The sequence below is a fragment of the Lutra lutra genome, chromosome 1 (genome assembly GCF_902655055.1).
Source record: "Lutra lutra chromosome 1, mLutLut1.2, whole genome shotgun sequence".
NCBI lineage: Eukaryota > Metazoa > Chordata > Mammalia > Carnivora > Mustelidae > Lutra > Lutra lutra.
This window is the reverse complement of record NC_062278.1, coordinates 169,538,354-169,564,991: the sequence shown is the minus strand read 5'-3', so window position 1 is coordinate 169,564,991 and position 26,638 is coordinate 169,538,354. Positions and strand designations below refer to the sequence as shown.

General features: G+C 40.0%; 1 protein-coding gene across 5 annotated transcripts in view; it reads right to left on the bottom strand.

The window, feature by feature from the left end:
* The window catches only part of VGLL4 (vestigial like family member 4), a 160,072-nt gene that overhangs the window by 82,817 nt on the left and 50,617 nt on the right, over positions 1-26,638 (bottom strand). Inside the window, exon 2 of one of the 5 annotated variants that reach the window (XM_047744597.1) lies at positions 4,946-5,054. The exons of 3 other annotated variants lie outside the window; for them this stretch is intronic. Coding sequence is in view for 1 of the 2 variants with exons in the window: in XM_047744573.1 (XP_047600529.1) it covers positions 664-745 (82 nt within the window). In the remaining variant the exon portion in view is untranslated. Of the gene's footprint in view, positions 1-663; positions 1,215-4,945; positions 5,055-26,638 lie in introns of those variants that run through there. One more of the 5 variants, XM_047744573.1, reaches the window with a different exon arrangement.

Below are 26,638 nucleotides of genomic sequence, written 5' to 3'. Positions count from 1 at the left end.
CTTCCACAAGGGACCGGAGTGTGGAGGGAACATCCTTCAATGTCAGAACTCTCTCAGAGCTGTACAGGAAATGGGAAATCAGACAAAGAGCCAGCCTGTGCTTTGTGACATGGGTGCCCTTTCAGTTCCCTAAACTGAATAGAAAAATTCTTCATTGTTTGGGACAATCGCTCCTGAAAACAAAAACTTACTGTAACTTTCTGTTCCCCTCTACATGAAAATCCCAAGTACTGATTGGAATACAACATGAATACTGTAGATAGTGCATGTTTAAAATAAGTATCAAAGCAGGGGGGTGGGGAACCAACATGTTTAACTTTTCCTGGTCCTAGAAGTTCTTCCTCTAAAGAGAACACCAACAGAATTAAAAAATAATCCTATTATCAAGAGTTAAAAAGGCGAAGAATTAATATGTTGCAAGCAAAAAGGAAACTTTTTAACAGTTTATATTTCACTGCCTTCCCTCCCCCACTGTAACCCTGAAGGCTAAGATACAAACAACAAACTTTTTACTGAAAATAGTACATAATCAACATTAGCCTTTCAAAGCACCCTGAAATCTCAAGAAAGAGAACAAAACACACAGAAGGCATTCAGAACCCGAAAGGAGGAGTGGCCTCGACAAAAGCAAGAGCAGAGCAATTTCTAGAACGGAACCTCTACCTTCGTAGCAGAGAATGCCGATATTGTTGTTCATCTTGTCCAAGTACTGGTAGTTCAACAGGTCCATCTTCATAAATAGCATTTATTGGGCTCGCACAGAAAACCAGCTCTTTGCTTTTGCCCCAAAAGAGTACGTTTCAAAAAATCAATTATCACTGAGTAGCTCCTGGCGCTTCTCAAACTTCACAAAGACTGTGAGGCCCAGCCTCAGATGATCAAAACAAAGTATGTAAAAGTTTAAAAAAAAAAAAAAAAAGAAAGAAAGAAAGAAAGAAAAAGAAAAAGGAAAAAAAAACACACACGAAAAATCAAACTCACACAAAAACCCTTCAAGGGCTTATTTGTAGACAGTGTATGTTTTGTATCCTCAATCGAGCACTTTAAAACGTTTCAGAAGTCTTTACGAATCTTTCTTCGAAATAAAAAAGGAGTGAAAAAAGCAAAACACGAAGCACATTTCCTAGGACAAAGCCGCGCTCGCTTTCCTCACAGCCCGCTGCAAGTTAACTGCGCTGACATGCTGGCTATGCCTGGTATGACTCGTATGTAAACGAGCTTCCTCTTCCCAGCGGGAGGGAGCACAGAGCATGCTCACTGAATCCCTGGAGCTCTTCAAATGTCAGGGATATTTTCTGCACAAGATCAGTCTCTAAATGTATTAAGTGTTTGAAAGAAAGAGAAAGAGGAGGTGGAGAGTCTGTGCAGAGGGGCTGCGACAGAGCTGCTCTCGACAGGAAACAGCCTTGCCACTGCAGAACCGTAGGAGGAGAAAGAAAACCCAGGAAGTTTCTTTTTTGGGAGCTGAGTAAAAAGTAAAAAATCCATCATGGAAGCAAACTTCCATAGAATTTAACTTTTTGGTGTATCTTTGTTGTCAGGGTCCAGAAACACACTGTTTTTTGCTGTGGTACATACACCGCACATCTATGTAAGGTTTCTTTTTTCTTTCTTTTAAAAATTGTTTTATAAGGTCCATTTATACTTGAACTGTGTATTTCCAATTTTGATGTTAATGTTACGTATAACTTCTCTCATAATCTTCATGACAACTCACATGAACAGGTCAGAGATGGTATCATCTTTTTACAACAGAGGGATTAAATGACTGGCCCAGGACCCCAAAACAGTCAGTAGAACTACTTTTGGGGTATTTTCCGCCCTAATAACTTTTCAAAACAACAACAACAACAACAACAAAACCAGGAGGGAGAAAAGAGAAAACAGAGAGAGAAGTTTAAGCAAGTAAGAAAGGTATATCCAAAACCAAATGCCTATTTGAAATGATGGGGTGTGGGGGAGAATAAAAATATCTTCACTTTGCATGTGTGAAAGCTGTTCCATCTATGTATTAATGGTTAGTAGTATGTTGCTGTGCTGTTCCTATCCTGTTCCTTTAAGAGCCTTAAACTGCATATCTCCAGTATCTAGCACAAGTAGGCACTCAAAAGCTGTTTACTGAATGAGTAAATCACTGAATGTTCAGAGCCTTTAGCACATGAAGAGCACACTAGCAAACAGAGGGGAAAAATCATTTTATTTTTGCAGACTGTAGCTAGCTTTTGGCACCATAAATAGACTAATAATTCACCACAGGAAGTGTTTGTATATTGGTATTACTGTATGCTATTGGGAGATCTAGAAAATATTAAGCAGTGGCATAGAGTAGACCAAGACCTGAAATTTTAATACTCTCAAGTAAGAGTTGAACAAATAATTTCAAGGAATTCGATTTTTAAAATCCAGCAATAATTGCACTTCGGATGTTAGACATTCATGGCAAGCGGTTCTAATCATATCTTATTAGGAGATTAATAAAACACCAAATACCACCACCATCACTGGATAGGAGCAGGTGAAGCAGACAACTCAAGATTTCACGAGCTTTAATTTATAAGGGTATTGGGACGCCTGGGTGGCTCAGTGGGTTAAAGCCTCTGCCTTCAGCTCAGGTCATGATCCCAGGATTCTGGGATAGAGCCCTGAATCGGGCTCTCTGCTCAGCGGGGAGCCTGCTTCCTCCTCTCTCTCTCTTTCTCTCTCTCTGCCTGCCTCTCTGCCTACTTGTGATCTCTATCTGTCAAATAAAATAAATAAAATCTTAAAAAAAAATTTATAAGGGTATTAACACTAGGTTATGTATTCTGGATACTGAATAAGCTATACTGAAAGACATATATACCATCAACCATAATTAAAATAATCGTATTTGGCAGGGAGGGTCAGAAGAAGCTCTGATAGAATCTATGATACACTAGATTATTACATCTCAAACAATCTTAATATTTTTAAGCACCACATTCAAATCCAAATGATAGTTTTAGCATATAATTACTGTGCTGTTCTTTGACATCAGGTCTCAATCAGAAAACATGATGAGTCATTAGCATGTCCCCTATGGGAGAAAGTTGGCTGCACATTAGAATCAACGTGGACTTTTTAAAAATCCTGATGCTGAGGTGGCATCAAACTAATCCAAGGAGGTGGGACCCAGGATCAGCATCATTTTTATAGAGTCTGAGGTGATTCTAAAACGCAGTCAAGGGGCGCCTGGGTGGCTCAGTGGGTTAAGCCACTGCCTTCAGCTCAGGTCATGATCTCAGGGTCCTGGGATCAAGCCCCGCATCGGGCTCTCTGCTCAGCAGGGAGCCTGCTTCCCCCTCTCTCTCTGCCTGCCTCTCTGCCTACTTGTGGCCTCTCTCTGTCAAATAAATAAATAAAATTAAAAAAAAAAAAAAAACGCAGTCAAGGTTGAAAACCCTTGTTTTTATCAAAGAGGAAAAAAAAAATTACCTCCCTTAAGATACTTCATTTTATTTTGAGGAGGAGAGTTTTCTATTTTAAAATATAGTGATTTAGGGGTACCTGGGTGGCTCAGTGGGTTAAGCCTCTGCCTTCGGCTCAGGTCATGATCTCGGGGTCCTGCGATTGAGCCCCCATCAGGCTCTCTGCTCAGCGGGGAGCCTGCTTCCCCCTCTCCCTCTGCCTGCCTCTCTGCCTACTTGTGATCTCTCTCTATTAAATAAATAAATAAAATCTTAAAAATATATATATAGTGATTTAGGGGCACCTGGGTGGCTCATTGGATTAAGCCTCTACCTTCGGCTCAGGTCATGATCTCGGGGTCCTGGGATCAAGTCCCACCATCGGGCTCTCTGCTCAGCAGGGAGCCTGCTTCCTCCTCTCTCTGTCTCTGCCTGCCTCTCCACCTACTTGTGATATCTCTCTCTCTCTCTCTCTGTCAAATAAATAAATAAATAATCTTAAAAATAAATAAATAAAATATAGTGATTTAGGGGTGACTGGGTGGCTCAGTTAGGCGTGTGCCTTCCACTCAGGTCACAATCCTAGAGTCCTGGGATCAAGCCCCAAGTCTGGCTCCCTGATCAGCATGAATGCTGCTTCTCCCTCTGTGCCTCCTCTTGCTCATGCTCTCTCTCTTTCTCCTCCCAAGTAAATAAAATCTTTTAAATAATATAACATAATATACAACGAATATATAACTAATATAATATAATATAAGTCACTTAGCCAGATTCAAACAGTACAGCTGTCAAGGAAGGTATGAGTACTTTATAACTTCCCCGAAATGATGCTGTGTCACTTGCAATGTGGCCTCTCTGTGGCCATTATCTGTGTGGACAGTCCCAGAGGTGTATACTTTGACTTGCATTTACAGCCATCGGTGGCAAAATTCCCAGCATCCAGGCCCATGGATGGGTTCTAGAACTGGTTGCTACTATCCATAAGAGATAGATACGGAAATGGAGAGTGAACATTTCGAAACTTTCAAAGCAGTTTGACAGAGCAATTTAATGCCTCTTTAAGATTTAATTTAAATCTTAATTTTAAAAAATGAGGGTTTATTTTTTCATAGTTTTAGTTACTGAGTTTTATTGCATTTTATAAAAGCTGGCAGAAAAAAACCAAAACACAGAAAACCTGGTTCCCCCGTCCTCCCCAGGCAGTCTGAGCAGCCTGGCGCTGGCAGCTGGCTAGTTACAAAGGTGGACTGCAGTGCAGTGACCTCCCTCGACGCGTCCATTCCCAGCTCCTCGCAAGTCTTTCACCTCATGCTTCAAGCACACCGAATCACACATTTTAACACCACATTATTTCACTCCTCGGTGCATATGCTCTCTTCATGCAAGACTTTTCCAGCCTGTCTACTCAGCAAACATCCATTCTCCCCTCAAGACTCGGCATACGCCTCTCATGTCCTGTGGGACCACCCCCATCATCCTTCCACCTTCTTGCTCCGTGTTCTCCGTTATTGTGTTTCCACCTCAATCCTGAATGCATCTAGACTTGAAGAGCAAGGACTATGGACTCCTCACTTCTTCAAGGTCAGTCTGGCATTAGCCTGGTACAAGGTAGGCCAATCAGCGAATTATCTGTTGGATAAAATCAGTAAGATTAAAACACCTCACAGGGGGAGTGTCTGGGTGGCTCAGTTGATTAAGCAGCTGCCTTCGGCTCAGTTCATGATCCCAGGGTTGTGGGATCGAGTCCTGCATCAGGATTCTTGCTCAGTGGGGAGTCTGCTTCTCCCTCTGCCCTTCACCTGGCTCGTGCTTTCCCTAGCTCTCTCTCAAATAAATAAATAAATAAAATCCTTAAAAAAAAAAAGATATTTTAAAAATTAAGTGATTCTGCATCTGCCAAATTAATAACAACAAAAAGACTTTTCAATCTTATTTATGTGCTGGTGAGGTGAGATCCTAGTAGACTCTGTGTTTACTGCTAGTGAAGTGTAAACAGATAATGCCTTTCTACAAAGCAGTCTGACATTCATATCAAGCTATTTGTGGGGTTGAAAATGTACATACTGGGGGGTGTGGAACGTTTGTATTCCCTTCTTTGCATCAGACTCTACTTCTAGAACTCGGTCTCAAGGAAATACTAAGATTTGATCAAAGCGTTACATAAAGATGCTTACCACCCTTTTACATACAATACTGAAAACTTGAAAACCTAAAGTCCAAAGAGACTACATTTAAACTACAGTATATAGGGGCACCTGGGTGGCTCAGTCAGCTAAGCAGCTGACTCTTGATCTTAGCTCAGGTCATGATCTCAGGGTTCTGAGATGGAGACCCATGTCGGGCTCCATGCTGAGCAAGGAGCCTGCTTAAGATTCTCTCTCTCCCTCTCTGCCCAGCCCCACCCCCCACTCATCTCTCTCTGTTGCTCTCTAAAAAACAGTAACAACAACAACAAAAACCTATAGTATATTGACAGACTATTATGCAGCTGTTAAAATTCCTTCAAAATTATTACAACATGAGGAAAGGCTATACTATGATCTGTATGATAATAGTACTACATGTTAGCTGAATATAATCAAAATAGGATGTAAAAGTAATATGTACACAATATACCAGTTTTGCTTCTATATTAATGACAGACATATATATAGGGAAAAAAGTATACATATGTATTAAAAACATAATAAAAAATACCAAAACTACAGTGTCTATCTTTGAGGAGTGGGCATTTTGACATTTTTCTGTATTTCTAATTAAACTACAAATATACATATATTTCATATATAATCAAGGTGAGGGTGAGGAAGGTTCCCCAACTTATTAAAAAGCAAGCGCATAATGAGAAAACATGCCCTGGTAAGGCATGAGCAGTGGATCATTTGTATCTTATCTGTAAACACCTCAATATATCATTTCGATTTACATTTAACAACTAAAGATTCCAAACATTTATTTAGACCTTTGTGAGATTCAAAGATGTTTATGATGTTTATTCGAACATATCCTAAAGGGACAAAAGAGAAGCTCTCTGTACTTTAAACTTTCAGAGCATGTAGACACATATGCATATGCTTTCTGTCTCCTATTGTTTACTAATTATTTCACATATTAGTATCAATTCCCCAAGACCTTTCTTTCTTCTGGAGCACAAGGAAACAGAGCTTCAGGGCTTGGCATAAAGTTCCCCATGGCACACGGCAAGTGCTCCATGCATGTTCACTACAGCGGCGTCTCAGCACCTCTGTGGGTAACAATGACAGCAGTCCAGGCTGATTACTAGGTTAAATTGTTCAATTTGCTAGAGTTGACTACCAGTTTAGAACAGAATCACCAAAACTGTGAGCTGTTTAAAAGCCCGAAGATCAAATTCACTCTCCAGATACGTTTTTAAAAACAAAATGCCCTCATTAGAGCATGTGCAGGGAAAGGAAATTTGTTTTAACTTGATTTTTTTAAAATTAAAAACTTAAATTCCAGTTAGTTAACGTACAATGTAATATTAGTTTCAGGTGTACAACACAGTGATTCAACACTTCCGTACAACACCCAGTGCTCATCACAGTAAGTGACCTCCTAAATTCCCATCACCTATGTCACCCATTCCCCCACCCCCTTCCCTCTGCTAACCATCAGTGTGTTCTCTGTCCTTAAAAGTTTTCTTTGTTTGCTCCCTCTCTCTTCCCCCCGTGCCTTGTTCATTTGTTTTGTTTCTTAAATTCCACATGAGTGAAATCATATAGTATTTGTCTTTCTCTGACTGACTGATTTCACTTAGTATAAAACTCTCTAGCTCCATTCACACTGTTGTAAATGGCAAGATTTCATTCTTTTTGTGGCAGAATAATATTCCATTACATACACACACACACACACACACACGCACGCACACCACATCTTCTTTATCCATTCATCAGTGGATGGACACCTGGGCTGCTTCCATCTGGCTATTGTACATAATGCTGCTGTAAACACTGGGGTGTGTGTATGGAGAAGGGAATATTTTATTTTATCTTATCTATCTTATTTTATTTTATTTCTTAAGAGAGGTGGGGATGGATAGAGAGAGGGGAAGAGAGAGAATCCCAAGCAGGCTCCAATGCTGGGCTCGATCTCACAATCCTGAGATCATGACCTGTGCTGAAATCAAGAGTTGGATGCTTAACCAACTGAGCCACCCAGGCACTCCAAGGAGGGATTCTTTTAATGTTAAGTCTAACAATAATCTCTTCAAAGACACAGGTAAGTAGAAACAACCCTACTATTCTATTTGGTTCCTTTGGTGGATTCAATTGCTCTCTTCCCAGGATTCTAGGTAAGCTAGATATGTAATTAATGCTCTTGTTTAAGTTTTCTCTTTACCACACATTTATTCTCTTTAAATAATTTTAACCTGATACATGAATAATAATCAAAACAAACCTAACCAAAGGAAGAAAGTAAGTTTGACTCTACCTTGACCTAAAGTCTCAATTGAACAAGAAGCTCACTGGAGAAAAATATTTAAGAGCATCTCTAGAATCCACTGCCATTTATGGTTACATTCCTCAGTATAGTATGAACAGCAAGAATAACAATGATGATGATGCTTGTATATTTCCTTGGGTAAGGCACTTTTCCTTTTTTATCTAATTATACTAATTGCTAAGATGAAGGTTTTAGAAGGAAAGCACAGAAAAAAGATTAAATTAACACCTAAACTGAGTGTCAAGAAAAAAGACTTAAGAAACCAAACTTTCTTTGCTGTTAGATATTGTTTAGAATGCAAAGTTTCGTAGGTCCTTAAAGGCCTCCTTAAAACCCCAACCTCAAGAACCCCATTAGCTACGATTAATCTGTATAATCCACCGTATTTTAGGCATACTGCACTTAAATCTAAAACAAAGGAGGGCGCCTGGGTGGCTCAGTGGGTTGAGCCGCTGCCTTCGGCTCAGGTCATGATCTCAGGGTCCTGGGATCGAGTCTCACATCGGGCTCTCTGCTCAGCAGGAAGCCTGCTTCCCTCTCTCTCTCTCTGCCTGCCTCTCCGTCTACTTGTGATCTCTCTCTGTCAAATAAATAAATAAAATCTTTAAAAAAAAATAAAACAAAGGAGACTATAATTTATATATCTGTCACCCACCAGTTTATAAAGACTGCTTTGTACCCACTAGGTCTTCAACAACATAGCTGTTAAACAATAAGATACCAAAACAAAAACAATTTTCAAATGCCTCAAATATCAATGAGGTGAACCTATATATCTGTCAGGTTTCCTATGTTAACTTTATTTTCTTTCAAGAAAAGAATTCCTAAATATATAATAAAATATTGCTTTTTCTCTAACTTGGAGTTGCTCACAGAGGAATGACGAAAAATATGCACTATTTTATCAACTTTTTCACAAAAGCAAATATTTTTGATTATAAAATAGTCCCATTTCTAAGTTAAAGTGCTCTCAACTTTTTTTTTTTAATGATTTTATTTTTAAGTAATCTCTACACCCAACATGAGGCTTGAACTTGCAGCCCCAAGATCAAGAGTCATGCGCTCTACGGATTTCTCCAGCCAGGCTCCCCAAAACACTCTCTACTTCTATTAAGTATTACTAGATTATTTGCTGTAATATAGTGAGATTTTAGTACAAATAGAAGTACTTTTTAAAAAAACTTAAAAAGGTGCTTCAAAGATTTAAACTTTCAATACAACAGCGCCCTCTATGGGTGAATTTTAAATAGAAACAACAATTTTGAGAATTCAATCTGCACAATTTGGGCCATTTTCACCTGATAGACCTTATATTTCAAATGCAATGAGCCTCTTACTTTATTTAATTTTAAAAGTCCCAGGAAATATCTTTTTTTTTTTAAGTAGGCCCCACACCCAGCGTGGGGCCCCAAAGCAAATATTTTTTAACAAACAGTTGAACTATCACTAAACTATGCAACATTAAAATACTAACAAAACCAATTAATATCAAATGACTGAATACAAAATCTTCCTTTATTAACAAGAATTTAAGATATAAATGGTTCTTAAAGGATTATTTTATATTTTATATATATTTTGAAGCATAGTGGATATACAATTCTATATTGGTTTTGGGTGTACCACATAGTGAATCAACATTTATATATATATTACCAAGTGATCACCATAATAAGTTAGCTAACATCTTGGGATTGAGGTCCTCTCTCTCTCTTTTTTTTTAAGATTTATTGATTTATTTATTTGACAGAAAGAGATCACAAGTAAGCAGAGAGGCAGGCAGAGAGAAGAAGGGAAGCAGGCTCCCTGCTGAGCAGAGAGCCCAATGGGGGCTTGATCCCAGGACCATGGGACCATGACCTGAGCTGAAGGCAGAGGCTTAACCCACTGAGCCACCCAGGTGCTCCAGGACTGAGGTCTTAAATTGGAATAAATCAGTACTGGGAGAAGGAACTGAATCAATCAGCATTCCCAAGGAAGGAGAAATCTCTTGCAAAACACCATACCTTATTAGTTTACAACTAGAACCTTATACATTTGACAACATATAAGCAAATGTTTTGTTGCAAACGAAACTTTTACCATAGAGGTTTTCATTACTAAAAACAACTTAGGTTCAGTAAATCCCATCCAAAGAAACTTCACAAATAAAATATTAATAATAAAAGATCATTCTGCTATTCGCATTCTCACAAACCATAATCATCCACAGATGTATTCCTTCAAGGCTAGAACTGCCTTCCACAGTAAAAATCAGAGAAGAAATCCAATGGAGGAAAAGTCCCCAAGATTTAACATTTGAAGGGCTAAGATCACCGACCATCCCAATGTCTGGCCTAATCTTCAAGTAACAGTTCAATCTGCCTTCACAGTACCTGAGTATGCAGTATTTTCTACCTCCAGAATCACCCATTCAACCAGTTAGGATCCCATCCAGAAAATAAACCCCACACCAGGTATTTTAAAAGAGGATTTTAATGCTTCCCTGCCTCGTGCCCCCTTCTAGGCACTACCCCCATAAGGTAACTAATACCCTAATCTTTCACAACATAAGTTAGTTTGACCACCTCATATAAATAGAGTATGTCCTGTATTCTTCTGTGACTAGATTCTTCCACTCAACTTTATGAGTGTTACCCTTATTCTTTTTTCTTTTTTTAAGATTTTATTTATTTATTTTAGAGAGAGAGAGAATTGCTTCTTGGGCGTTTGCCTAAGATCAAGTTTAGAGAGAGAGAACACACAAGCAGGGGGAGGGGCAGAGAGAGAGGGAAAAAGAGAATCTTAAGCAGAATCCATGCTGAACACGAAGCCTTTCGTGGGACTCAATCTCATGGCCCTGAGATCATGATCTGAACCAAAATCAAGAGTCGGATACTCAACCAAGCCACCCAGGCACCCAGTATTTCCTTATTTTTATGTGTAGCTTAAAAAATCATTCCTTTTCATGGCTATATAGCATTCCACTGCCCTAATAGATTACCACTTCTTTCATTCTACTATTGATGGGCATTTAGGCAGTTTTTATTTATTTGGGGGCAATTATAATGTTTGACACAAATCTTCTAGTACATGTCTTCGGTGAGCATATAGCTGGGTTTTGTTGTTATTATCGTGGTTGTTGTTCTGTTAAGTCTTAAAAGCAGATATTGTGTGTCCTCCCACTTTTTTTTTTTTTTTGCAGCTTTACATTTTTATGTTTTTCCACTGTAGTTGACACATAATGACAAAAAAGCAGCCATACCAACACACAGTCCTGCCAGCAATGTATGGGATTACAGGATGCCCCAGACCCTTGCTGACACTTTCCCACCTTTTTCATTCCGACTACACTGGTAAATATGGAGCAGCCACACTGTGGTTTTACTTTATACTTCTCTGACCAACAGTAAAACTCCTAAATGCTTTAAGAGGTGAAGAGACAGGCTCCACCACACAGAACAGAAAGGGGAGAGTCTAGGCCACTGACTCTCAACCAGAGCAATTCTGCTTCCCCCCAGCCTGGGGGACATTTGGTGATGGCTGGTTGTCACAACATGGGGGATGCTACGGACATCTAGCAGCAGATGGAGGCCAGCGATACACCAAATGTGCTACAATAGGCAGGACCAGCCCCCCACAACAAAGGATCTGCTAGACCAAAATGGCAACAATGCCATTATCAAGAAACCCTGGTTTACGCAACCCATTATTAGAAATTTTCTCCTTAGCCATATAATCAGTGGCCAGTACAGTTCAAGAGGTCAATTTCCTATTGTCTCAAAATGTTATTTTCTCCCTAAAGATGAAGTGATAAAAGACAAAGGATAACAAAAGCAAAACTATGGAAAGAGCCTAGGTGTCTATCAACAGATGAATGGATAAAGAAGATATGATATGTGTGTGTGTGTGTGTGTGTGTGTGTGTATATACACACAATGGAATATTATGCAGCTATCAAAAAGAACATGAAATCTTGCCATTTGCAACCACATGGATGGAACCAGGTATTATGCTAAGTGAAGTAAGTCAATCAGAGAAAGAGAACTAGCATATGATTTCTCTGATATGAGGCATTTGAGAGGCAGGGTGGGAATTCATGGGGGTAAGGGAGGGAAAAATGAAATAAGATGGGATGGGAGGAGAAAAACCATAAGAGACTCTTAATCTCAGGAAACAAACTGAGGGTTGCTGCGGGGGGCGGTGGCGAGGAGAGGTTGGGTTGCTGGGTTATGGACACTGGGGAAGGTATGTGCTATGGTGAGTGCTGGGAATTATGTAAGACTGATGATTTACAGACCTGCACCCCCAGAAAAAAAATACATTATATGTTAATTTAAAAAAAAAAAAAAGACAAAGGACAGTACTAGATGTTGGGCATGATATACAGAGTAGAGTAGCATGGCTGTCATGTTCTTTCTCACACCTGGTTTCTTTTTTAATCCCAACAATGCTATCAGGGACATCACAGTTTTACAGATGAGGAAACAGATATCAGCTAGCCTAAGTGGCTTGTCCAAACTCACACAAACAGGGGTGGGCTCTGGATCTGAAGCTGTGCTTTTCCACTACACCCAAGGTCTTACTCTCAACTAAAAACAAGAGCTTTTAAAGTCCACAAGGATTATGAACTTGTGAGGGACAAGTTTCACATCAGATCTGCAAAAAGCAACTGAATAAAAACGGTATGGGGGCGCCTGGGTGGCTCAGTCGGTGAACTGTCTTGCCTTAGGCTCAGGTCATGATCTCAGGGTCCTGGGATGGAGCCCTGAGTTAGGGTCCTGGGATGGAGCCCTGAATTGGGCTCCTTGCTCTGTGGGGTGTCTGCTTCTTGCTCTGCCCCTCCCCCACTGTGCTCATGCTCTCTCTCAAATAAATAAATAAAATTTCTCTAAAAAAAATTTTTTAACTGGATATGAAAACCAGATCATTTGCAATGTTAAGATTAAGACAGACCTATAAGAACTATACCTTTAAACTTTTAAATAAATCCATCTTCCTCACCACACTGTGAGCTCTTTGAAGCTAGATCGTGTCTTTTTTTTTTTTTTTGCTCCAATGCCTATAGGAGTAGGCATTTAAAGTTCCTCGGATTACTGACTAAAACCCTGGTGAGGGAAGACAAGAGTCTTCACAAAGCAAGCAGATGTTCAGATTTTATTTTTTCACCCAACTATATTTAGTAGTCTAAAGTAGAATTAAAAGGTTATTGTTGCAAATATTTAATTAAGTCAAACAACAGTCAGTACCATCAAGTTTTTTTCACAACACAATCAAATTTTTCCAAGGATGGATTTGCACACATTGCCCTGTCAATCATCCTTCAGGTTGTGATGCATCCCTTAGTGAGGACTTCACAGCTTTAAGGCCACCATCAACTAGAAAAGCAGTTTGCAATCCTGGTCACATATCATAATTACCCAGGAGACTCTGAAAGCCATGGATGCCCAGGCCCTGTGTCTAGAAGGTGATTTAGTAAATCTGGGGTGGGACACAATAGGGCCCAGAAAGATGTATTTTCAATTTATGCCCAGGAAACAGCTGCACTTGGTACTGTTTGAAAATAGCTCCCTATGTAGTTTTCACACGTGACCCTCTCCTTGAGGTTCAGGAGCTCTGCACTGGGAATGTTGAGTGGAATTTAGTAAAGCACCTGAGTGAGGAAACCCTTACCTTCCACTCTCGCCAGAGTTCAAGGACATCCCAATGACTTATTCCTGGGCAGGACTAGGGGGCGACGTGAGCCAACCTTAAGACAGGGCTCAACTTCCTTCCCACTGGGAAGCAGGACTGTGAACTCCATCATTTGAATTTACACATTGTGTTTTGCTTTACATGGAAGACAAATGAATCCCCACATTCTCAGCCTGTCTTCTTCAACCACTGACAGTAGCCAAAATAAAACTAGAGATTTATAAACTGCCAATACTCAACTTTTTTTTTTTTTTAAGATTTTATTTATTTATTTGACAGAGAGAGATCACAAGTAGGCAGAGAGGCAGGCAGAGAGAGAGAGAGGGAAGCAGGCTCCCTGCTGAGCAGAGAGCCCGATGTGGGACTCGATCCCAGGACCCTGAGATCATGACCTGAGCCGAAGGCAGCGGCTTAACCCACTGAGCCACCCAGGCGCCCTCAACTGTTTTAATACCAGAAATGTACAAACCAGGCTTTTCTGCCTCTCCCCACATGGTAAGTGTGTGTTAGTGTGTGAGGGGTCCTGGAAATGAGACAGGGCATTTACTGGAGGAGCAGAAAAGCATTTCCACAGTATATGTGTCTAAGTCAAGGCTGGCAATGGTGAATTTGTAGTAACTCAGCACCATGAACCTTCCTGAGGAGGACTCAGACAGCTGTAATGTCACATTTGTATGTGCCTGTGATTAATGTCCATCTCCCTCCCAGTCTTATCACTGTTTTCCCAGAACCTACACATGTTGGGTACTTTGGTAGGTGATCAATAAAGAAGTAAGTTTCTAACCAGGCTTCGAAGACTAGCTACATTCCGGCCTCCCAGAGAAGCACAGACTACTGTGGCCCCAAGCAGTAAACCACAGCTCTGGGGAGGGAATGAGACCCTAGAGAAAGAGAGAAGAGGAACTAAGAATTAAGGACGAAGCCAAGGAGGAAGGGCTGTGAGGAAACATGGCTCTCCACAGAGGAAGTCAGGAATGGGGAGGCGAAGGAGGAGAAACAAGGTGAAACTGGAAACTGGTAGCAATGACGAGCCTGCCCTTTTCACTCTCCAATCTCAGACTGGCTTTCCAGTAATAATTACCAAAAAAAAAAAAAAAAAAAAAAAAAAAAAGGCACTAGACTTGAAGTCAGAAAAGTTAGGTTCCTAGTTCCCAGAGAATTCTCCCTCTCCCAGCCTTAATTTCCTTATCTGCAAAAGGAGAATAATAAAACTTCCCTTGCCCATAACAGGGCTGTCAAGGACCCAGTGAACAACAGCTATTACAGCGTTGCATCAACTACAAAGCAGGTACAAATGTAGAGACTCATTACTGCCATTCTTCCCACAGATGAGGTTTCTTGGTATTCCATGTGGAGAAGCGGAGCCTGTTCAGACAGTAAGAGAGCCCTACCCACTCCCCCACTCCCAAAGAACTTCAAACAGAAACATCTATAAAAACGCGGGAACAAAGGTCGTCTTCTTGCGGGTTAGCAGTTTCCTTATGCTTAATTAGACCTCTGTGGATTTCTGAAAGGGGAATCCAGAAAGGCCCGTGACGTGTACCTCCTCTGTGTATCCTGAGGAGGGAAAAGTAATTTAAGACGGCTGTGGATCTGCAAAGGAACACATCTTTTTTTTTTTTTTTAAATATGATCATGATGCATGTGCAGTTAAATTTAGTATCCTTACCCTAAAAGTTGTCAAATATTTAAAAATCACATTGACTAGGTATCCATTATTTCATCCAGGATGAAACAAAAGCCTATCCTGTAGACTGCATTAAAAACAGGGATCTAGGGGTGCCTGGCTGGATCAGTTGGTGAAACATTGCTGGGGTCAGGTCATGATCCTGGGGTCCTGGGATAGAGCCCCACGTTGGGCTCCCTGCTCCGCGGGGAGTCCACTTCTCCCTCACTCTCTGTCCCTGCCCCTGGCTCGTGCTCCCCCACTCTCTCACTCAAATAAATACAATCTTTTGAAAAATAAAATAAAAATGAAAACGGGTTCTAATACTAGAGCAGATTTATTCTCTTGACTTCACACAAAATGTACATTTACTAACAAATCTCCCCAAGCCTCTTTCTTCTTTCTAATTTTCTTCTTTCTAATGTACTGTATGTTCCACTTCGATAGACAACATCCTTTCTCCAACTTCTGTGGTGCATGAATCAGCCTGAAAATTCTAGGGTTCCAGATAATTCCTCCCTTCCTTTTTACCCCTTACCCCTACCCAACCACAGGTTGCCACATTCATTTGCAATCTCATAACAGAATTTCATGTTTTACAATAAATGGAAGTATTTACTATTTAGAGAGGGCTGTTTCAGCTGGGTTTATGGAGAGAGAGCACACTGTCTTCCCAGGGCAAAAAAAAAGGAGAGAAAGACAGACAGACAGACAGACACACACACACACACACACACACACACACACTCTTTTAGCCTAACAATGGGCATGAAGAAAATTGTTGAGCTCATTTTCCTGATGGTTTGAATTAATAATACCAACAATAACAGCAAGAGGTCTTGAAGTAATCAGACGTTTTACATTTCTTGGGGAGAACATGAAGGCAAGTCGTCTGCTACCTAGAGGGGAATCTGGCTTTTCCAGCTCAGTAAGAATGAAAAGATCTAAAATTCCTGGTCGTCTTTAGTTCTAGGTTCAGATCAGTTCTAGCTAGTTACTAGAGGGTTAAGGAGCCTAACCAGTTCACCCATAAAAGTTTCACATATAATCCTATTACTTTTGAGTGGCTATCTGTGTTCTTTGCAATCCTCCTTGCTCAAAGACTCCTGTTACAGGATATCTGTGCTAACAGCCCTGTGGTACAGGTTGCCAAGAAGAAAATTACGATCCTTGTGGCAGTAATGCCAATTTACATGGCATCAAAATAAATGATTCTTCCCGCTCCCTCTTCTCTGTTTTCCCAGTAAAACAAGTTTTAAAATGAGAGAGAGAAACATGAGAAAATACAGCTTTGCACCTGCACACTCAGGGCTGTCTACTTCCCGTACAAATAACCAAATGGCGGGATTTTATTTATAGATGCTCTAAAAGTACAACTGTTTCCAAAGAGGTTAAAACACTTCTAGTTTTAGAAGTGAACCTGGAACCACCAAGGAAAGGTACACCAATACATTTTCCTTTGGAAAGCTGACGCATAAAATAGAAGCTTGCTTTCTCTTGTTTAAGCAAACCTTCCAAACCTCTTCTAACAGTCACTGCAGTGTGTTTGCTGCTTTAATATCATGATTAATTAAAGACCCAGCTGCCAATTTTAATAAACTGGGAAGGCCAGAGTGAAAAGGAATACATGAACTCTTTCTAGACCTTTCTTTTTATTCACCTGGCATGTGGCCCACTAATCTTCATGAAAGAAAAACTAAGCCTTCAATTACACATTTAGCTAACATGAACAAAAAGATAAGAGGCTCAGAAGAACTTGCCTAATATGCAATTATAAAGTACTGAAATGCCTACTATGTGCACTTAGTGTCTGAATGGGAAAATATTTTGAAGACCTGAAAAGTGCTATTTGGCTGTTCCGAGAAGACACTACATACAGACACTTAGAATTTTTGTTGTTGATAAAAGAGTGTTGCTGAGCCCCAGAAGCAGAGATACCCAACAAGACTTCGTATACACATCTGAGGCCTACCCTCTACACCTCAGGTACAATTCATCCTGCTCAGGATTACAGAGGAAGTGAAAATCCACCCAGCACAGATGCAATTTTCCTGCCTCCAAGTACTGTTTACTTGTCTTTGAGACCCCAGACATATGACAAGCGAGACATCCATAAAAAGACAGCTAGAGGGCCCTGTTAATGCAGGTACCACTTTGCTGGCCTAGAAGAGATGGGGACCCAAAGGGAAGACAGAGTCCCTGTCCTTGAAGAGTTTATACCGGAGGACAAACAACAAGAACTACTAACAACAGGAAGCAAAGGAGGGAGGGAGCCTATATTCTGAAGGGACGTAGGTACGGCTTCATCAGGAAAATGGCACTTATCTAGACCCTCACAAGAACAAAATTTCAAAGCAGAGCTGAGGGTAAAGGCATTCCCAACGGTATTTCCTAAGACACAAACAAAATAAAATATTTGATATAGCTCAATGAGTTTTCCACAGATACAGTAAGTGAACTTGAAGGGATTACTCATGGCAAAACTAACTTAAAATACTGAAATACTTAAAATGTGCAATCCTGGAGGCCGGGAGCTTGTCAGAAGCAGGTTTCAAGCTTGTTCTGTCACGGAGTAGGTACATGAGTGCAGGTGTGTTACGTAATGCCTCTGATCTAGCTCCCCACCTTTGAAAAACGGGGATAATGCCAGCACCCGCAAAAGACCAAATCACCCTCCTGGGATGCCACCCCTTCTATTGTGGCATTTAATACAGCCTGGTTTTATCTCCTGTACAGACCAGGTATCCCTGAGAGCAGACCTCTTCGCTTATTCACTCTGAAACAGGCTGGTGCTCATGCCAGGGGGCACCCAAAAGATGCCAAATTCTCTTCCCTTCTATTTAATTTCTATTCACTATGAAAATTCCTTCCTTTGTACTAGGAAGTATACTGTTCTTCAAATTCTGAAATATCCCTATTTCAAAATTTGAGTTTCATCTTGCACATTTCCGCGTTATCTCTATCCCAGTAGGATTTTTTGTTTGTATGAATAATGTTATAGGTTAAAAAATATATCTATCTCTTTGGAGACCTGGGTATATGAAACGCCAGTGAAAAATCATTTACATTTAGTTCTAGAAATTAAAAAACTTTGAGATCCTAACACTCAACTTTCATTTCAGCTTTGCCTCCATTTTAGATCCAGAACACAGAACACCAGGGCCTCCTGAGTGGCACAGCTGGTTAGGCATCTGACTCTTGGTTTCAGCTCAGGTTGTGATCTCAGGGTCATTCGTGAGGTCTAGCCCCGTGAGAAGTCTGCTTAAGACTCTCTCTGAGGTGGTGGGTATTAGAGAGGGCATGGACTACATGGAGCACTGGGTGTGGTACAAAAACAATGAATACTGTTATGCTGGAAAAAAAATAAATAAATAAAATTTTTTTAAAAAGACTCTCTCTGGCCCGCCCCCACCAGCGCTTGCAGGCACAGCTCTCTCTACAATAAAACACAAATCATAAAAAAAATAAAAAGAAAAGAAATTTAAAAAAAAAAAAAGGAAAGAACACAGGACACCAAACCACAACAAAAATGGTCCATCATGTGGTTCAGTTTCATCAGGGCAGCTGTGGGACCAAGCAGCAAAACTATCACACATGAATGTCCTCACAAAAATGAATACATAGACCTGCTTATTTATCTATTCAAACACTAAATAAGAAGGACCTGGGTTTAGGGGCTTCATGGGACAGCGCAAATTCCTGTTCCACTGGAGAAAAGAAATACCCTTAGGAGGGAGTGCCAGTAACCACGTGCTGTAAGGCACCAGACTGAAAGTCAAGTGCCTGTAGCTCCAGCACTCTCCCCAAACATGCCCCACTCACTGCTGTTGGGCAAAGTGCCACCCCAGAAAGCCCCATTTAAAACTGAGCAGTAATGAGAAAGATACCATCACCAAATGATGCAAGATAAAAGAAGCAAATAAGGGGTGCCTGGGTGGCTCAGTGGGTTAAGACTCTGCCTTCAGCTCAGGTCATGATCTCAGGGTCCTGGAATCGAGCCCCACATTGGGCTCTCTGCTCAGCAGGGAGCCTGCTTCCCCCTCTCTTTCTCTGCCTGCCTCTCTGCCTACTTGTGATCTCTCTCTGTCGAATAAATAAAATCTTAAAAAAAGAAAGGAAGGAAGGAAGGAAGGAGCAAAGAAAGGGTGCCTGGGTGGCTCTGTTGGTTAAGCATTGGACTCTTGATCTCAGCTCAGGTCCAGATCTCAAGGTCATGAGTTCAAGCCCCACACTGGGTTCCATGCTGGGCTTGGAGCCTACTATAAAAAAGAAAAAGAAAAAAAACAAAGAAACATTACAAGTAACAAGGTGTTTGCAAAAACACACCAGGGAAATTATGCTGCAAAGAATTTTGAAAGTTATAAAACAGTATTTCTCTATGAGATTTATAAGAAGAAGAAGAAAGAGGAGGAGGAGGAGAAGAAGAAAAGGCATAAGCCCTCTGAAGATCTCTGTTTTTAAGAAAAGTATGACCACACAAGGAGATGAAAAAAAGCTAGCAAAGTTCTGGAAGAGAACTGAAAAGAAAAATTAGGCTGCAACAGAAATAGATGTCACATTAAAAGCAATAAAAGAAACAGGCGTGAATGAACACCCCCAATTAGGTGTATGAAGGACAGGCTTCAGGAAATCACAAGAGTTGGTTCAAGGATGAGAACACTCCTTGCACATGTTTGCTGTAGGCTTTCTGGAAAGAAGCTAAGAGAGCTACCGGAAGAGAGTCTTCTCTGGCTCATATGATGGAGCCATGCTGCTGCTACAGATGAGGTCGGCCCAAGGACAAAGCCACACACTCAAGAAAATCATAGGGAAATAAGCCAGAACTTGATAACACCAGGAACCTTTGAATCTCACTGCCCCTGAAGCCCGTCCTACCTTCGGACTTTGAATTAATAAGTTCCTTTTATTTTTAAAATCATTTTGAGTCTTTCCATTACTTGGAACTGAACACTTCTTGAGGAGATTAAAAAACAACTGAAATAGAAAAGGCAGAATTTTCATAATTTAAAATAACACACTAGGAAGCAAAAAAAAAAAACTGAAAAAGTATTCAAAACAATAGACTACAGTAAAGTGGCTTGTTATAAAGTCAATTGTTATAAAAATCCAGTATGAAAATAATATTTTGTGTGTGACAGACACAATCTGATGGCTAACTCAAAATACACACCCAATTCCCTTCTCTCTATTACCTCCAGGGGCTAGGAAAACTAAGAGTAGCCAGAGAACACAGGCCTGGCCAGTGAGACATAAACATAAGTCTACTTTGGGCTTCTAGGAAAGCTTTTGCTTTTCTTAATAAAAAGACCGGTTATGAGACTCTTTTTCCTTCCTTGCCTGACTTACTGTCTGGAAAGCACATGTGAAACCTGGAGATGTGGCAGCCGTTTTGTGACCATGAAGCAAAAAGCCTGAGAAGGGTACAAAAGAAACTTACCAGTAGTTACCTCAGAAAAACTAGGAACTTAAGATGGGAGGAATTTTCTTCACTGACTGAATTTTTTTCTCTAAACATTTTTTTTTAAGATTTTATTTATTTAGGGGCACCTGGGTGGCTCGGTGGGTTAAAGCCTCTGCCTTCGGCTCAGGTCATGATCCCAGGGTCCTGGGATCAAGCCCTGCATCGGGCTCCTGCTCGGCAGGGAGCCTGCTTCCTCCTCTCTCTCTCTCTCTCTCTCTCTGCCTGCCTCTCTGCCTACATGTGATCTCTGTCTGTCAAATAAATAAATAAAATATTTAAAAAAAAGGATTTTATTTATTTAGGGGCGCCTGGGTGGCTCAGTGGGTTAAAGCCTCTGCCTTCGGCTCAGGTCATGATCCCAGCATCATGGGATCGAGCCCCACATCGGGCTCTCTGCTCTGCGGAGAGCCTGCTTCCTCCTCTCTCTGCCTGCCTCCCTGCCTGCTTGTGATCTCTCTGTCAAATAGATGAATAAAATCTTTAAAAAAAAAAAAAAAAAAGATTTTATTTATTTATTTGACAGAGACTGACAGATTACAAGTAGGCAAAGAGGCAGGAAGAGACAGAGAAGGGAGCAAGCTCCCCACTGAGCAGAGAGCCCGATGCAGGGTTTAATCCCAGTACCCTGAGATCATGACCTGAGCCGAAGGCAGAGGCTCAACCCACTGAGAAACCCAGGTGCCCCTTCTCTAAACATTTTATAATCAAACTGATAAATAAAGAACTATTTTGTAACCACAGGAGGAGAGATTACTAAGAGTCATCCAGAGGTAGTTAGGAGGTTTTAGACAAGGGACGAGTAAAAGCTGGATAGGCAAAAAAGCAGGGGGCAAAAAATGTTCAGGCTACCAAAATGACATGAGCCATAAGTTTAGGGAAGGGTCAGTAGAAAATATACCTGAAAAGATAAAAGGGGCCAGAGGATGAGGACCAGTACTAAATCATACTAGACTCTGCACAGTAACACACAGTAATGCAAAATTGCCATTGGCTCCTTTTGGGGAGATGGAGGTTTTATATATATATATATATATATATATATATATATGTGTGTGTGTGTGTGTGTGTGTGTGTGTGTGTGTGTGTGTGTGTGTAATAAAAACAAGGGCTGAATTAGTCTAGGATACAGAATAAGCCAGGAAAGCAGCAAAAGGAAAAGGAAGTAACAATCATAACTAATTCATGCTGCTTAATTCCCAGGTTTCAAGATTAAATTAGTACTAATACTTGATTAAAAAAAATTATGTTGAAGAATTTGGACAGCTCTATCATTACATACTCTTTCTTTATATATCGTTATTTCTGAGATTAGCAAAATGATAGATTCCATTTTTCTGTGCAAAACACAAACGTAAGAGAATACATTTGCCATTTCTTTCTCCATTTCACTGTAAGACTAAATCCCACCTCAACAGCTCCAAAAAGGAGAGTAGCTGGACACAGAACAATCCATGGATGGAAGGCAACCTGAGTCCAAACTACTACTTTTGCAGAGAGGTAATAAAAGAGCACGAGGCTAGGACCTGGGTTCTAGTTCCAAGTCTACATCCAGCTCCCCACACAAGGGAGTCATCTCCTCTCTCTGAAGCTCAGCGCTCTCATCTATAAAACAAAGGGGTTGGACCAAAAGCGTACTATAATCCTTTCCAACTGTAAACCATTACGAACAGGTTAAACTTAGAGCCGGCCGTAATAGCAGCTGAGAACCTGGGGCCAGAACCAGAGAGCTGGGATTGAACAACAGAGTCTGTGTAGTAACAGGTTACCAATGACACCCACAGTGAACATCTCTCCAATTGGCTATTTAAAACTTCTTGAATACAGTTATGCTGAAAAAAATTAAAAAATTTATAAAAGAAAAAAAAAAAAAAAACTTCTTGAATACTGAGGAAGTCCTATCCTTAAGAACCTATATGACCCAAGTTCATATTTATCTTGAATATAGAGATCTTAATAGCTACAACAAAATATATCATTCATTACATATATAAGACTTTTGAAAAATTGTATAACTAGTAGCTTGATAGTACAGAAAGTAAAAATTCACCCAGACTATCACCATCTTAATGTATACATGGCTTTCATTTTTTATGCCAATTCTATTTCTTTAATATAGTCAGAAAATACAGTGTATGCATCTAATGGAGTATGATTCGGCCTTAAAAAGGGAGGAAATCCTGCCATATGAAACAACACGGATGGACCTGGAAGGCATTGTGCTAAGTGAAGTAAGCCAGTCACAGAAGAACAAATACCAATCCCACTTAATGAGGAATCTAAAACAGTCAAACTCATGGAAAGAGTAGAAGGTTGGTTGCCAGGGGCCGGGGTGCGGGGAAGGGAGAAATGGGGATTGCTGTTCAACAGGTGCACAGTGTCAATTCTACAAGATGAGTAAGTTCTAGAGCTCTGCTGTACAACATGGTGTCTGTAGTTAGCAATACTCTCGTATGCATTTAAAAATGTGTTAAGGGGCGCCTGGGTGGCTCAGACAGTTAAGCGACTGCCTTCAGCTCAGGTCATGATTCCAGGGTTCTGGGATCAAGTCCCACATCGGGGCTCCCCCTGCTCTGTGGGGAGCCTGCTTCTCCCTCTCCCTCTGCCTGCTACTCCCCCTGCTTGTGCACTCTCTCTCTATAAATAAATAAATGTTAAGAGGGAGGGGCACCTGGGTAGCTCAGTCAGTTAGCCGTCCAACACTTGATTTCGGCTCAAGTCGTGATCTCAGGAGTTTGAGCCCTGCATCAGGCTCCACACTCAATGGGAAGTCAGCTTGAGGTTCTCCCTCTGTCCCTCCTCCCACTTGCATGCACTCATGCTCTAAATAAATAAATAAGAAATGTGCTAAGAGGGTAGGTTGCATGCTGACTGTTGTTACTATAATTGAAAAAAGTACCCACTGAAGAATATTATTCACTATCACATTTTTTGCTCTTACAGTGCTGTGATGAGTCACCTTGTAAACAAATCTGTATGCCTTTAGGTGAAAAGGTTAGATAAATTGCAAAAATCATATTCAGTCTTTCCGTTTTTTCTTTATATCATCAATGTCTTAAAAAAAAGAGTGTGATTTTTTTTCATTGTTAATTAAATTAATTCAGTGATATAATTTTTACACTGAGATATTCTCTTTTGTAAATCTTTATCCTCAAGTACCTTAATAAAGATTTTTTTCCTTGGGGCACCTGGGTGGCTCAATCAGTGAAGCATCTGCCTTCAGCTCAGGTCATGATCTCAGGGTCCTGGGATCTAGTCTGGCATTGGGCTCCGTGGTCAGCAGGAGAGTCTGCTTCACCCTTTCCCTCTGCTCCTACCCCTGCTCATGCTCTCTCTTGCTCCCTCTCAAATAAATAAAATCTTTTAAAAATAACAAAAAATTAAAAATAAAATAAAAAATAATAAAAACAATTTTTTGAAGATTTTTTTCTTTAAAGAGATTTCTGACTGGAGAAGGATGTTTATAGTACTGGGATGTGACTTATGCTCAGGCAATAGTCAGATCACAGTGAGAGGCACCCAGGCTGTGGCTAGCACAGATATCAGAAGTCTCGCTAGAAAAGCATTTAAATGTTTTCTAATTAAATGGTATGAAATAGACTTAAATGGCTAAGCATCTGGTTTAAAGGATTTCATTGACCAATGTATAAAATCAAAACATGTCAGAGTTGAAAAGGATCTGGGGTTACCCAAATCTCACCTCCTCACTAGAGCTGAAGAAATCACTCTACAAAAGACCAGTGAGTGGTGGCCCCCTTAGCTCCAGCTGCTGAGGGCTCAGCATCACACCTGTGAGCCTTTTATTCCACTGCCAGACAACTCTTACTGTTAGACATTTCTTATTTCCTGTGAACTGAAATCAATTCCTGTCATTTCTGCCCACAGATCCCAGTTAAACCCACTGGAAAAAAACACGGGATAAACTAATCCCTTAGCTAAAACAAGAATATCTGTCGTGTAGAAACCAGTTCTCTCTCACCTTTAGACCTCTCTCTGGATTAAATAACCCTAGTTCCTTCCACGCATATCTCAGTTTTAACCCCACATCCTTCTGTTCCACTTCCTTCTTCATGGAATGGAGTTTGTTACTGACCCGCTTTTAAAAATGATATACAACCGAACACAGTATTTCAGGAAGGAACTGGCCAACAGAATGGATTGCTGCATCCTACGATCTGGTCCCTCCATACTATTGAGACTACTTTCTTCTGCTGCTTCCTCTTAGATTATGGCCCTCTAATTCCTCCTTTAGATTCCTTGCTCCTTGCTCCCACGAGCAATTGAAATAAACCAAAACAAAGCAAAAACAAAACAAAGACACCACATACCACTGTGGTACTATTTGCTAGGTAAGTTTAAAAATGTATTTGAGAAAAATTAGAACTGGTAGGACCTGTCTGAACAGAGAAATCCTATGCATCAGAATCCAGTGAGTAAATTACATGATAACTGAAATTCTATTTGCTTGTGTAATTCTGCCAAGTAAAACTATGGTAAAATCACATTTAGAAAAAGACTCCTTTAAATTGCTATTAACTCGTCAAGATAAACATCTTAACTTCTTGTCAATTTAGAATACCTACGTATCTAAACTCAGTGACACAGGTATACACAGGCTTAACTATCCACGGTAGATACAAGAAGCAATTGCGGTAAACTCCTATTTATTGGAAGTTTGGGAGAAACAGAATATTAATTCAAAGCTCTGGTTAACTGAGTTACCCCTTACAAATAATTTTCAATTACTTGGGAGATAATCATGGAACAACTATTTAAATAAACACCTACAGCAGAGCACACAATGAGTAACAGCTCAGCCTTCCTTTGGCATCCTGAACACGTTAAGCCACGTCATCAATAGGAAGATCAATTATCTCAGCCCAGGGCTAAGTATAAAGCAGGTAATGAGCTCAAGCCAATATATACTAAAAACTAGCAACCATCTATCCCAATTTTCTAAGACAATCCCAACTTACATATTTTTTCCAATTACAGGCAATTCCTTAAAAATACAGCTAAATAGATCTAGTTTCTCTACCTTAGTAATTCTCTACCTTAGTAATAATGCCCATATTGACACTCACAAATCAAAAAAAAATTTGCAATGTGTCTTCGTATTTTATTTGAAGAAAAATGATTATACCTCTCACATACCTAGCAAAGCACCTTAAAAAAACCTCCCTAAACAGAAACACACATATATACAAAAATATACATGACTGCATTATTTATAATAAAAAACTGAAAACAACCTGAACTTATAAACTGACAAAATAAATTACAGTACATCTATATAATGCAGACATTTAAAATGATGCAGGGGGCTCCTGGGCAGCTCAGTCGGGTAAGCTTAAGCGTTGGATTGTTGGTTTTGGCTCAGGTCATGATCTCAGGGTCGTGAGACGAAGCCTGCATTAAGCTCTGCACTGGGCATGGAGCCTGCTTAATTCTCTCTCTCCCTTTCCCTCTGCCCCTCCTGTTCACACTCTCCCTCTCTAAAAAGTAAAATAAAAAATAAAAGCTTAAAAAATTTTTAATTAAAAAAAAATAAAATGATTTAGATCTATACTTTGTGATATGGAGAAATGTTCACAATAATTCTAAGTGAAAAAAGTAGGCACTACATATGCTTTTACTCCAGTTTTGTTCATATGTGTGATTCCATTTTTTATATACATAGTGCATATAAAAAACTGTATATCAAACAATACATAAATATTATCATATATATATATTTTGTGATATATTATATATTTGTATGGAAAACTGAAGCCTATATACTAAAACTAGTAAGTCATTTTGTGGGCAGAAGGGAAGACTTCAGATAGTTTTTGTTATTGTTTTATATATTTTTTCTAATTTTTAATAAGCAAAAAGCAAATGACCATGAGCTTACATCATTTTTTAAAATCTCTACTATTGGTTTAGTTTCATTTGTCTCTCGTTCAC